At 43.4% G+C, this 14,882-nt stretch overlaps 1 protein-coding gene across 5 annotated transcripts in view; it reads right to left on the reverse strand.

Annotated features, from left to right (window-relative positions):
* RPS6KA2 (ribosomal protein S6 kinase A2) overlaps positions 1–14,882 on the reverse strand; it is a 179,527-nt gene that overhangs the window by 61,742 nt on the left and 102,903 nt on the right. For 4 of the 5 annotated variants that reach the window (XM_081855173.1, XM_081855175.1, XM_081855176.1 and 1 more), the window contains one exon: positions 1,536–1,652. In XM_081855173.1, coding sequence (XP_081711299.1) covers positions 1,536–1,652 — 117 coding nt within the window. Of the gene's footprint in view, positions 1–213; positions 362–1,535; positions 1,653–14,882 lie in introns of those variants that run through there. The other variant, XM_081855177.1, reaches the window with a different exon arrangement.

A 14,882-nucleotide genomic window follows, 5' to 3' on the forward strand; every position in this document is an offset into this window, starting at 1 on the left:
AACTAAAATATTATCTTAAAGATTTCAAATGAAAACATTACAAAGGAGGTCAACTACAGAATGCACATTTAACACAGCAAAGTTAACCAACTTAAAACAAAAATCTGAAACATGTTTACATGAATGGTTTTTGTAGCATTCATGCACTGGAAAGTAATACTGATTAAATTTCAAGTAAGTGTGTAACCTCATTTCATAAAAACCATTCCCAACCTGGTGCCCTTCAGGTGTTCAAGCACAACTCCCATTATTCCAGACCACTGGCCTTGTCGGTGAGGCTGCTGGGTGCTGTAGTGCAACAACATCTGAAGAGAGCCAGGTTGCTACAGAATGTGGAAAAGGCCTTCAGTGTTAGTTACTAGTCATTTGTTAGCTGTTCCCTGATATAGAGTGTATTCTCAGATTTTATTGTATTCCCCTCAAAACAGATGAGTCAGACAGGGAACACTGTGTGCTAAGAGAACATGAAAATAATTATAAAACTGCAGAAAAATACAACAAATGACAATGTGTTCTCTTTCAAAACACCACTATGCCTTATTGCTTTTAAAGGGAACCATGATCTACAAAATAATTTCCTATAACTCCATCAACTAAAAAGAAAGAAAGAAGTGGAACTCTTTTGTGGAGCCATTTTAACACACACACACTGCACTGGTTTGGCCAGGGGCAGGAACATTAGCCATTGTATTGGAGATCATACAGATGTGGCTGCAGAGTAAACATATTACTTATCTTTAAAGAGGGATTGGATTTGAAAAGCCAAATGAGGATGGAAGCGGGGCAGGAATCAGAACAGATTATACACAGGCAGGATCACACCCAAGACCCGGCTTGTCTCCCTTTCCACTGCAAGACCACATTGTGCCTTCCACATGGCATGTGTGGAAGGAGCCATTCAGTTTCCATGGTCAGGCAGCCCTGCTGTATCATGGCACAGGGCAGACCTGGACTGACAGGCTCAATCAGTGCTTTGGACAGTTTTCAGAGTGGGGCTAGGGAGCAGAACATAAAATACATGGTGACATGTCAACCTCAGTGTGCTGTAAATTTCCCTGTCCCACGCAGTTGGTTACCGCTTGTACAAGACAGTGCAATGACATCCCCTTATCCATTTTGCCTTACTAAACATTACCAAGGAAGAGTGGAAGAGGCAGTAAGATGCACTGGTGTAAGATGCACTGGCAGTAAGATGCACATAGTGCTAATGCTTTGATGGCAGCCATGCATCAACTGTAGTATCTGTTTTGCCCAAAGTGACCTGATGAAGTGTTGAGGATTCATAGTACTTACAAATTTAAGTTAAATGTGCTAAGTAAGAAGGAGGAAGATGAGTATATTTCCTTCCAGTGCATCTTACTGCTTTGGAAGAAACTAAAAAGAGGGGGAAAGTTACTCAAACCTCATTGACTGTTTCTCCCTCGGAATCTCCAAAGCAGATCTTAAGAGGGTATGAGCTAAGGTTCAAGTTGTTTCTTGAATTTAGTGCTGATTCCAGATTCCACCTTAGCATATTGCACATTGTAAAATCTTACCTTTCCATAGGAGCCTTGCCCCAACACTTTGAGCAGCTCAAACTGTGATGGGTCTGCCTTTTCAAAACCTTCTTTTACATGATGACTGATGTCTATCTCCTTCACAATACCTTCTTCCTGTGAATAAGAGAGAAACAAAGCAAAGCACACTTCTTAGCATGGATAAAACAAATTATATCACTTATTCTAACAGCTACCACCTTTATTTCCTTTCGTTTTTTTACTGAGAGACCAAGAATCCTACTCCTAAAACTATTAACATCCTCTCTTTTTCACACAATTTTTTTTTGCAGAATATATTGAGTCTGAATGTGAAACATCAAACTATGTCTTACTTCTACCTAGGATATATAGCTAGCTAAAAAGAGAACCTGTAAATTGAAACAAAAGAATCAGTTCCTGAAGCTGTTGGGCTCAGCCAATCAGCCGAGCAAGATCACATATTTTGTTAAAACTAGGAACAGGGAAAGAATAGGTACATTTTTATGCTACTCTACTGCATTCTTAGAGCACTTGGGCATCAGAAGGCCTGCCAGCAGACATCACACATGTTCATCTCTATAGAATCAAAGAATTGTAAGGTACCCAAAGGGTCATCTAGCACAACCCCATGCAATGCAGGAATCAGAATTAAAGAATCCCTGGCAGAGGCCCATCCAACTTCTGTTTAAAAACTTCCATCACCTTCTGAGCTATAGTCCATTTCACTGTAGAACAGTTCTTGGTGTCAGAAAGTTCTTCCTAATGTGGAATTTCCTAATGTGGAATCTCCTTTAATGTAATTTGAACCCATTGGTTCAAACGGTAATATTTTCGGTTATAAAGGTGGATGAAAGAAACATCAGAGAGAAAATATTGCTTCATACTCTCCAGGAAGTAGAAAGAGATGTTGCCTACACTCATCTCTCCATACAAAGAAATCTGCAAATTACGCAGGTCATCGGGAAAACAAGGACACAGCACTATCTGTTTTTTGCTGGCATTTGCAGAGGCAGCATCAGCCCAGATAAATAAAAGATAAAAAAGCAGCCTTCCTCCCTTTTACCTCCACAGTTTGAACTTTTCCACTTCTTATGCACTTCTTTGCTACTGATACTTTAAAAAGTTCATTTGATAAGACAATGCAACTACCTGAGTGCAGCGGCGGAGGGAGTTGCTCGGGTGCCTGGGGTGGTGCGCCCATAGGGACGGGGTGAGCCGCCCATAGGGGCGGGGTGCACCGGGGGCCTCTGGAGTCTGCCTACCTCCTCCCACTCAGCTGCCCTACAGCTGGGGGAGAGGCAGCAGGCGGACTGTTTGGGCAGCGCAGAGCCTGCGTGCGCCCAAGCCACTGCGTCTCCTTCAGGAGAGACACGTGGCTTGGGTGCGCTGCAGGGTGCGCAGTAAGTGCAGCCCGGCAATTTGTCACCCCCTCAGTGGTGACACCCAGGGTGGCCAGCACCCATCGCACCTCTTCCTACCCGCCCCTGCCTGAGCGCTAAAGAAAGGGTAGTAGCTTCCACATTCTAAACAGAGGGGAAGTTTTTAAGACTGAGCAGAAGAAATCAACACCTGCTATGTTGGAAAGTTATCTGATGAAGGCTGCAGCTCACTTGTGCCCTACAGCTGGATTATCATTTGTGCATGGAATTTTATGCAGCAACATCTATATAGAATCATATAATTATTGTAAGATAGTGTATTGTAGAGATGGGCTGGCCTTACACAGTAAGTTCTTACTGAAAGCTGAAAGGCTGGCTCATTTCACTATGGGGTATTTGTGTGTACAGTATTTCTATTTAAATTACAGTAATTATTTTTTAATGTGTACCTATACATATGAATTAACATTCTTTTATTTCTTTTTTCATTATGCATTTTTTTCTCTTTGGGGGATGGTTTGTTCCTGCCTTGTCCTTGTTATCTATAATTTAAGCAAACTGTAGGTCCCAGAGTTTTAATGTCATGGGAAACTGTGGTTTGTTTAGAATCAGAAGCAAAAGTTTCCAATTTCCTTCAGATAAAGAGAAAGGAGGAGAGGGGAAACAGAACTGCATCAGCCTGAGCTGACACAGCAATGAACAGGCACAGCAACATGATGGGGCCCAAGGGCCTGACCAGGGGCATTTTGAGGAACTGAAGATGGCTAAAGGCTGCTTTGAGCAGTGCCTGCCCATTGCCTTAGTGCAGAAAAAAGGAAAAAGTGATGCCTGTCCATGCTGCCCTCTGACACCATCCGGCAAGCTTCAGGGTATGTGGGGGTCCCTACCATATTCCAGGGTGGTATGCCTTACCTTTGAGAGGACCCTACGCATATATTAGTGTGGGACAGGAAAGTTGGGATTTGCAAGTGCCAGGATTCTCGTGATGCAGGAATCCTGGAAGCTTGTGGGATTTGTTCTGATAAAATCTCTTTATTTACAAATGTAAAGGTTGGGGTGAGGAGGAGCAGGCACGTAAGCAGTGCTAGTTCCTAAAATAGCACCAGTCCCTCCAAACAGCAGCAGCCCCTCAAGACAGCTTCCTGGCAAGCCACTGCAAGAGATCTTTTTGTGACAAAACAGAAGCTGTAAAACTGTTCCCTTCAGCAACTACCTAGGCAGAGGGGCTGTGACCGGAATTCCAGTGGCCTGGAGTAATCCAGCCATCAGAGACCATACAAGAGATGCACCTTCTGCTCTCAAGTTATACAAAGACCTAGAGAGAAGGTTGTTTTGCAGAAGCCTCGAAGCACACTCACAACAAACAGAGAACGCTTAATGCTCAGGTTGCCCAAGTGTTTTTAGAGTGAGATCTAAATATTCCAGAAGATTTACAGATACTTTCACCATGTTTATGTAGCTTGGTGGATTTATGTAGCAGGGTTTTTTCCCACAGCCATTTAGCTAAATGCCTTAACCTCATCATTCTGCCAAAGCAAAGGTGTTTGAATTTATGATATTCCATTACAAGCTGCTACAAAATTTCTTGCAAAACGAACACTCAATTAGCACATTTTCATTTTCCTTTATTAATCAAAGTAAACAAAATGCAGAAGAATTGTAAAACCTGATTTCCTAAAGAGAACTTTGTTGACTTTCATAATCTGAAAGATTCCACATCACCCTTCTGGATGTATTTTGTGTTTGTATCAGTAAAAAGATAGGTGAATTTGACACATTTTCAAATGAATTACATCAATTGATTACATCCTCAAATTAATTAGCATCTTGAGTTCAAATTACCATTTCTCTCTCATGATTCATGTAATAAACAGCATATTTTCATTGTATTAGAATATCCATTTCTTAAATATTAGTTAGTGAAAATGTTTGATAATATTTGCCTAATAGTAGGACCGACCCTTCACAGTGAGTTCATTATGGAAACGAAATCTGAACCAAGTTCTTACAGACTGAGAGCTCATTCTCCTAGCCACCATATGCAGCCGCTTCAAGTTAGGAAACGTTGCAGCTTTCTCCCCTGGGATCCACAGCTACTTTGATCTCTTCAACACATTTTGCCTTACTGCTTGCATACCCTTCTTACTGCTTCACAACCTGCTCCTTTCCATCATGAAGAAGAGTTTGGATTTGATCTCCCGCTTTATCACTAACCTAACATTCTCCTTTCCTTTCCTCCCCCACAACAAACACTCTGTGAGGTGAGTGAGGCTGAGAGACTTCAAAGAAGTGTGACTGGCCCAAGGTCACCCAGCAGCTGCATGTGGAGGAGCGGAGACACGAACCTAGTTCACCAGATTACGAGTCTACCATTCTTAACCACTATACCACACTGGCTCTCTTAAAGTCCTACTGCACTGCAGCTTTTTTGGACAGCTCCGCTGCATGGCAGCACAAGAGGTTTTCTGGACTTCTTGAGGGACTAATTCCTTGTTCAGAGTCCATGGAATGAGAGGACAGATAGATATCCCAGGTGTTCTGGATTTATATATTCAGACTTCAGAGAGACATCCAGTGCAAACAGGCTATTAAATCACTGAGTAAATGCAACTCCAACCCATCACAAACAAAGCTGGATTTACTGTGTTAAAACATTTTTTCCCTTAAAAAAAGGGCATGGTTATCTGAAGTCACTGAGACCTGACCCTGTTCACAAGCTGATGGGGGTGGGGAGACACATTACTTCCATCTCCTCCATCAAATCTCCTCGCTTGGTCCCATTGCCCTCCACACATTGGAGGGCAAATATTTGCAGTGGGGAGTCATCGTGGGGGCTCCCTGTGCTTATTTAGAGCCTAGCATGTTCAGGGTCCTCTATGAGTGCGGCAGGCAGCAGGGCTGGGCAACAGGGATTTAATGGAGAGGGTGGAGCTAGTGAACACATCCCTGCTGATTTTAATTACATGATGAGAGCAATGGCTACTTAGGACCTTAATTGTGAGTAATCATGTTTAGGAGTAGGATGCTAAGCTGAAAAGTGCTCCACTTTCTTGTAAAACCGACATGCTGCTATCACTTGCTGGGTGAGAACATAACTCAGGAACATCTGACTCCGGCCACAATGGAATCTTTTGTGATGACAGCCTTAGTCGAAACTGCTTTAAGTCAAAACTGCCACAGAGCAAAGGCCAGCATATCATCGGGCAAACTGAATTAAATGGACAAATTTTCTCCCAAACATAAGACCTCTTGTGATCAATGTTGTTCATGCCCATTGACGCACAAAGAGCGCCACTGTCCTTGCCAATTAAATGAGCCAGCAATCGGCTACTGTGCAATGACTTGTAGCTCTTTGTGCTAAGTCTTGTTGTGGAGATTTGATTTCAGCAGGGGAATGCAGTTAGTGTCTTTAGCTCTTTTGTTGTAACAAGAAACATACTTCAGCAAAGCATCATCTAAATAAAGCACTCTCTATGGTGAGTAAATGAAGTTCTGTGAAGAGCAACAACAGGAGAAAATGCCAAGGGGGGATGAATAATTGGTTCTGAAGATGGAGGGACTGGTGAAGAAGAAGAATTTGTCAGCAAGGCAGGAGAGAATGATTTTAGATTGGGCATTACTTAGTATGTTTTGGTTTCGTATGACCTGCCTTTAGTTGGATATATTACTGAATTTTTGTTATTTGTTTACTTGTTGCTGTGGTTCCATAACAATTTGGAAACTCTTAAAAAACAATAATAATTTTTTTAAGAGAGGCAGGAGAGACAGAAAAACAGCTATAAGCGTATTCTGTAAATTCCACAATGTCAGCAGCCCTTCATTTTTCCTTCACAACATCCTCTTATTCCTAGCCCACAGTGACAAGCAAATTTCATTTTCTGGAACAGCAACATTTAGCAATTGCTATGATAGGCAATAGGCAGTCTGTGGTTAAATCTGGTTGTAGAGATTTTCAGTGTAAGTGAGGAGAGTGTGCAAGATGGACAGGATTGGAATACATTTTAGAGCCCCAAACCGTCCTTTTGAAGATGCTTGTTGAATCCCTTGTTCCTTTAACCAGGAAATCTGGGCCTGAGTTCAACATCAGGTCCTCCTCTTTTCCTACACGCATCCTCCTTATCCCAGTACTTCTTCCCCACTTCCATTTCTCCTCTCCCTGTGCTCCTGTTTTGTCCCGACTTTCTCTGTGCCAGTAATCCTTTGCTTCCTGTAGGCTTCTCAGCCTGAAAATATGACCCTGCTTCTTGCCACACTGTGACAAAGATAAGTATTCCTCCAACCCCTTTGTAAAGGGGTTCCTTCTTCCTTCTGCAGCTACTTCCCCACTCTATATGCTGATGGAGGAGGCAATTCAAAGTGCTGGATTTGACCTATAAAGCCTTAAACAGCTCAGGACTGCAATACCTCAAGGACCGCCTCTTTCCATATGAACCTACCTGGACCCTGTGATCATCTTCTGAGGCCCTCCTTTGTGTGCTGCCTCCTCGAGAGGTCTGGAGGGTGGCAACACGAGAACGGGCCTTTACCGCAGTGGCTCCCCGTCTATGGAATGCTCTCCCCAGGGAAGTTTGCCTGGTGCCTTCATTATACACTTTTAGGCGCCAGGAAAAACATTCCTTTTTAACCAGGCCTTTGGTTGATCTTATTGACATCCAACACCCTTTTAGAATATGGTTCTTTTGGGGGGGGGTGTTTACTGGATTATTGTTTTTGGTTTGATTTTACACGCTGTGGTCTTGTTTGTGGGTATAGGGCATGTATAAATTGAATAAACAACAACAACAACATCCCTGGTGACTGGTCATCATCACTGCACTATGCCACTTCTGGCCAGCCAATGTTTACATCTTGTTGGGCCAGACATGGTGGAGTGCAGAGATTAGCATCAGTCACAATCAATCCTTTAAGATGGCCCTTGGATGATCACCAGCCCATGTGTGTTATGCACATCAGTAAGTTAGGAAGGAGAGGCATTGGCTCCTTACCCTCACTTGCTGCAAAGAACTGACCATCTGGCCAATCCAGCTGTTGACTACCGCTCTAAATTCAGGAGAGATAGTCTTGCATGGAGTACCATTCTAAATAAATGAAGAAAACAACTCATACTTTTAAATAGAGCAAATGCAGGTGTTTATTATATAAGGTTTGTTGATGACAGCACTACTAGAGGGGGAAATGTCAAATATATTCCGCAATGACAGATTTTAAGTGAGAACTGGGTGTCACTGTCTGCGGCAGCTAATCAGCAAGATGAAGTACAAGTGGAACAATAATTATCCCCTCTTAATCATCCAGACCTGTCTATCACCTCTTCAATAAATATGAAGTTGCTAGACTTGTGCTTCCCAAGTATTTCACAACGAAAATACAACATCCAGGCTTGTTCCAGTTGGACTGTCTCTCCCTCCCCACAGTCGCCAATTTTACACGTTATACTGTTTGTCTTAGTAATAATTTAGTACTATTTATCCATTGCATTTATATACTGCTTTTCTGCCAAGGCACCCAAGGAAGTACATAAATGCAGTGAATAAATAAATAATATATTTCTTTTTGTGCACACTTTCCTCTAATACATGCATCTCTTTGAATGCTATTTGGTTGGAGAACTGCACCACAAAATTCAGATAACTGTGGATTTTAATGGACGGCTGTTTTTCAGTTCTCATATTATTTCAAAAACAATGTATTTGATAAATTCAGCTTTATATGCAAACTGAAATAAATTTATTCCACACCTCTAGTTACAACTGTACTGTAACACGACACACTTTACATGAAACCAGTACAACCGAAACTGTGGCACATTGTGCCTCATAACATCTAATTTCTTCTGCAATACAGCCTACAAAAGAAGGCTACGGAGTCTAGTCAATGATGTCTACAGTTTCAAAGATTTGATGCCTTCCTTATGCTTGTTTGAAATACAGTGGTGCCTCGCAAGACGAAATTAATCCGTTCCGCGAATCTCTTCGTCTAGCGGTTTTTTCGTCTTGCGAAGCAAGCCCATTGACGGCTTAGCGGATTAGCGCTATTAGCGGCTATTAGCGGCTTAGCGGCTTAGCGGATAAGCAGATAAGCGGCTTAGCGGCTTAGAAAGGGGGGGAGAGGAATAAAAACCCGCAGGAACTCACAAGACATTTTCGTCTTGCGAAGCAAGCCCATAGGAAATTCGTTTTGCGAAGCACCTCCAAAACGGAAAACCCTTTCGTCTAGCAGGTTTTCCGTCTTGCGAGGCATTCGTCTTGCGGGGCACCACTGTAATAGAATTAGCTCTTTTGTATAGCCTTTTCCTCTTCCCTTTCCCAGGGTCTCTGTGGCTACAGATATGCTTCCTATTCTGACCTAGATCAGGAAAAAGAGAAGACAGGGCTCCCTCACGCTCCCAAAATAAAATGGCAGAGTGCATAAAGGGCGCACACGTTTCTGTTTCGCTAACTGCCTTTATTACTAAATGCACTGCTCTACAATTTAAAATAACTTTTTAGAAAGTACCTTTTGCATTTGGAGGTGATAATTAACCTAAGTGGGTAGCCCATTTGCCACGCTTCCTTTGGGGAAAGTGAAATGCCCTTTCTCATTCCCTCTTTCTCACTCCAATCGCAGAAATAGAAAAAACTTAAATGCCTCACAATTCCAGCACTAAACTAAGTAAACACTGAAATGAAATACCTACAAGGACACCTGAGAGGTGCAAAAATGAAATACCTTTCAAAACTATTAAATATATCCTCAAAGAAGCCTGGTCATGTTTCATTTCCTTGACAGCTATTTCTAATCATGAGACCAGATTGCACAGTTTGCACAGAGACATATGCATGTTTTCAAATCTCCAAGCTTTTTTTTTGTTCTTTCATACTGTAATGGTTCCAGGGGTTGCTCGTGCGTAAGTTGCCGCCACTCCTGGCTAGGTTACTTGGTTGAACCCTTTCTGTCTGGACAGCCCTTCACCTTGTGGCTGTCTCAGTGGCGGAAGTCTTCTGTGCAGGGAGGGTGTGGGCAGCGGAGTACCCGTGCTCTCCCCACTGGTCTCCAGTGAAGAGTCCTTGAGCCTCCTCTCCGATTCCCCCATCTGCCCCCCTTCACCACTGGTGTTACGCTGATTTCCTTCCCCAGCTAATGAGCTGCCTCTCTCCCTGCTAGGACCCTCTCCTGCATCGCTCTGGAGCCTTCCCTCCGCCCCTGGCTCCGATGGCAGTTCCCTGACACATACACTCATTTTACCTCCCACTTCTTGGAGAATAACAAGATATTGAGCCAGTTTGGATGATCACATGAATCTGAGATAGGCTTGAGCCTTTTGCTTGCATATAGAGCAGTAGTACTCTATCCTTCACATCAGCTGCTATTAAACCAGGAAATATCTCATTAATCATAGTCTCAGAACCAGAATACTATGATTAGCCAGCTCTGGAAGAGGCCAGGATATTAAGCTAACCTCACACCTTGGTTTACTTTTCTGGCTTGCTACAAAGCTATTCACCATAGTTTAGGGTTGCCATATTTCAAAAAGTGAAAATCCAGACACTAAAGTTGTAGAGCTGTTTTGGCAAAGTTTTGAGCTTTTGGGAGGGGGGGCAAAGTCTTTTAGCTTTCTTTTCTTTTCAAAATCTCAAAAAAATGAAGTTTTAAATGTATTTTTGAGATTTTTTAGGGAAACTAGTCCAAAATTAGTCCAAAAGTCATGGGTTGCCATACGCCTGGGTTTTGCCAGACATTGCTAACAATTTTTGGAAATTTCCCCCCAAAGCTATTTCCGACAGATGAATCCTGAACATATGGCAGCTCTGCCATAGTTTCCCAGCTCAAACAGAACAGAAAGCTATGGTTCAGTAGAGACTTCCTGACTTGCCAGATTCTTGTGCCAGCGCAGCAGCAGTTGGTTAGAGTTTCCACAACAAAAATGCTTACTACCCAATATGCCACCCTTAGATTTTTTGTGTCGTCCCCCCGCCCCCGCCATGAGCACTAATGTAAAGGCACAGTAATTTGTCATGCAAAATTCTGCAGATAGAATTGTTCAAGTCACCCTCTGGAAAACAATACCACCGGGGGGGGTGGGATTTCATTTCACAACTTGGACCTGCTCATGTTGCGGGGGGGGGGGGGGTAAGAGAGTTCTGCCACAAATCTTTTTTTTTTTTTTAATAATATTTATTAAATTTTCCAATAAGAACATACAAATACAAAACAACTACAATGAAAACAAACACAAACAAAAAACAACAAGTATAATTTCAAAACTTATTTTCTCAACCTTATTTCCCCGACTTCCTCATACCTCACCGTTTTGTATTCTAGTTTCATTATCCCATCAGCAACTCCATTCCCTTATTTCCCAAAAGTTTTTTACTAATTCCATTCCTTTTCTTACTCTAATGTCTCTGAAAACCAATATTTTTAAGTCCATGTCAATCTAACATTCTTTAATCTTGTAATATTTATTAAGATAGTCCTTAAATTTCTTCCAATCTTCTTCCACTGTCTCTTTCTCCTGGTCTCGGATTCTGCCCGTCATCTCTGCGAGTCCCATGTAGTCTGTCATATTCATCTGCCATTCTTCCAGAGTGGGTAGATCTGATGTCTTCCAATACTTTGCAATAAGGATCCTTGCTGCTGTTGTGGCATACAAAAACAAAGTTCTGTCCTTCTTTAACACCACATGGCTTACCATACCCAGGAGAAAGGCCTCTGGTTTCTTCAGGAAAGTGTATTTAAAGATCTTTTTCATTTCATTATATATGATTTCCCAGAAAGCCTTAATCCTTGGGCATGTCCACCAGAGGTGAAAGAATGAGCCTTCATTTTCTTTACACTTCCAACATTTGTTATCTGACAAGTGGTAAATTTTTGCAAGCTTGACTGGGGTCATGTACCACCTATAGATCATTTTCATAATGTTTTCTTTCAAGGCGTTACACGCCGTAAATTTCATGCCGGTGGTCCACAACCTTTCCCAGTCAGCAAACATAATGTTATGACCAATATCTTGCGCCCACTTAATCATAGCTGATTTAACTGTTTCATCCTGCGTATTCCATTTCAACAGCAAGTTATACATTTTTGATAAATTTTTAGTATTGGATTCTAACAATTCTGTTTCCAATTTCGATTACTCCACCTGGAAGCCAATTTTCTTATCCATCTTGTAAACCTCCATTATTTGGTAATAGTGGAGCCAATCTCTCACTTTATCCTTTAATTTCTCAAAACTCTGCAGTTTGAAGTTACTACCCTCCTGTTCTAAAATTTCCCAATATTTCGGCCATATACACTCCATATTGAGTTTTTTCACAGCTTTTGCCTCCATTGGTGAAAGCCACCCAGTGGCGTAGCGTGGGTTGTCAGCACCCGGGGCAAGGCAAGTAATTTGCGCCCTCTAACCCGTGGATTTGCGCCCCCTAACCCGTGGATTTGCGCCCCCTAACCCTAACCCCCAGATGTTGCGCCCAGTGCGGCCGGCCCCCCCTGCACCCCCCACGCTACGCCACTGGGGGCGAGGATCCCCCAAGTCCCCCCCCCCGCCACTCCTGACAAAGAATCTCGCGCAGCGCATCCCTCGCCCACCTGGACGGAGAGGAGCCCCTCCTGCTCCAAGCCACCCCCCCCTTCAAGCGGAGCGGAGAGCAGCCAGATCTCCCCCAAGAACCAAGAAAGAAAGAATGCAAGCGATGCTGCTGCGGCGGCGGCGGGGGGGGGGGCAGGCACAGCTACCAGACGGCAGAGCAACAGCCCCCCCCCCCCGCAAACACCGCGGTCCCTGTGCGGGCGAAGCAGGCAGGGAGCAGACGAGGAGGCGGCGGTGAGGCCCCTTCCTCGAAGCCGAGACAAAGCAGGGGACCCCCCCGCGCGCGCGCCCGCGTATCGGAGAGGGAAAGGAGAGGCGAGCCCGGACCCCCCCCCCGGCCTCACCCCGCCAGACGCGCCGGCAGCGCCCTCGGCTCCCTCCCGGCAGCGGCGCCTCCCGGCTCTTCCGCCTTCCTGCCTGGGCTCCGCAAGGTGGGCGGGCGGAGACGCGGAGCCAGGCCAGCCCCGTCAGCCAGCACTGTGAGAGAGAGAGAGTGAGCCAGGTAGGGGCAGAGAGCTGCGAGTGCGCCCCCAAAAATGTTGCGCCCGGTGCGGCTGGCACCCCCTGCACCCCCCACGCTACGCCACTGAAGCCACCTTGGAGTTTTGCTCTCCAGTAGGTCTTTATATCTGATCCAAACATTGTACAATGCTTTCCTGACAATATGATTTTTAAAACCTTTATGAACCTTAACTTTGTCATACCACAAATATGCATGCCACCCAAAAAAGTTATTAAAACCTTCCAAATCTAAAATGTCTGTGTTCTTAAGGAGCAGCCAATCCTTCAACCAGCAGAAAGCTGCTGATTCATAGTAAAGTTTCAAATCTGGCAGGGCAAATCCCCCCCTTTCCTTTGCATCAGTTAAAATCTTAAATTTTATTCTGGGCTTTTTGCCCTGCCAGATAAATTTAGAAATATCTCGCTGCCATCCCTTAAAACACTCCATCTTATCAACAATTTGCAATGTTTGAAACAAAAATAACATTCTAGGCAATACATTCATCTTAATAGCTGCTATTCGACCAGACAAAGAAAGCTTCAAGTTTGACCAAATTTCTAAATCTTTTTTCACTTGGTTCCAACATTTCTCATAATTGTCTTTAAATAAGTTCATATTTTTAGCTGTCATATTAATCCCCAAATATTTTACACTCTTAACCACTGTTAAACCTGTTTCATTCTGAAACCTCTCCTTCTCTCTTACTGTTAGATTTTTCTTACTTGCCATATGTATGGAGAAATAAAAGAAGCACCAAGTTAGCACACCGTAAGAAGAAGAAGAAGAAGGAGGAGGAGGAGGAGGAGGAGGAGGAGGAGGAGGAGGAAAAAAGAAGAAAAAGAAGAAGAAGAGAAGTTTGGGTTTCATATCCCACTTTATCACTACCCGAAGGAGTCTCAAAGCAGTTAACATTCTCCTTTCCCTTCCTCCCCCACAACAAACACTCTGTGAGGTGAGTGGGGCTGAGAGACTTCAAGAAGTGTGACTAGCCCAAGGTCACCCAGCAGCTGCATGTGGAGGAGTGGAGATGCGAACCAGGTTCACCAGATTACGAGTCCACCGCTCTTGACCACTACACCACGTTGGCGTAATGAATGAGGAAGCCACTTGCAAGAGCAGTGTCACTTTTCTTCACAGGTCAAATCAGTGATTCAAGCAGACCATGTACCCTTTTTCTAGAAAGAAAATGCCATCCAGTAGATTACAGTTACCTGCTACTCATTGATTAAATATATTGGTCTCTGAAATGAATCACATAGCAGCCTTCTTTCAGAAATTGTACTATATATTCCAGGAAATTTATTTCCTTCTCATGTTCCAGGGCCTGATATTTGCACAATGACAAGAGATATCTGCTGAAGGACCAGTTCACAGCTGTGTAGTGACTCAGACAGCCAACAGGACAGAGCTGCCATGTCTTCTTTATCCTTGATGAGGCAGATAAAGACCCAAACTATCTTAAATGCAGTAGGGGCCCTGAAGGCACATTGCGAGGAAAAATAACAAATCAAAACCCTTAACACAGGTTTGGAGTGAATTATAATGGGCATACAGGCACAAGAAACTCAGTGGAAAATAACTTTTAAGAGGATGTTCCTTTTAATAGACCGGATGTTTTATTTAGGTGAGGTTAGGTCCTATTTTTTAAAATATAACTTGGCACATAGTTGAAATGATATGAAATAGCCACAATGCATTTCTGTTGTGAGTGAGCTTGATCTTTCTCTGTACATCAGCACAGCAGTATCTGGCTCCTTTGGGTTCACAGGATATGTAGAGACTGATCCCAAGCTTCACCAGCCAGAGTAAGCAATTACTAGGGAGCACAGCAGTGTGGCCACTACAACAAGTTAGTCAAGATGGGAAGGGTCAACTATGATAAAGTGGTAGAACCATTGTTTTTAATGACTCTGCGG

Source organism: Podarcis erhardii (assembly GCF_964252035.2).
Source record: "Podarcis erhardii genome assembly, chromosome: 3".
NCBI classification, from domain to species: Eukaryota; Metazoa; Chordata; class Lepidosauria; order Squamata; family Lacertidae; genus Podarcis; species Podarcis erhardii.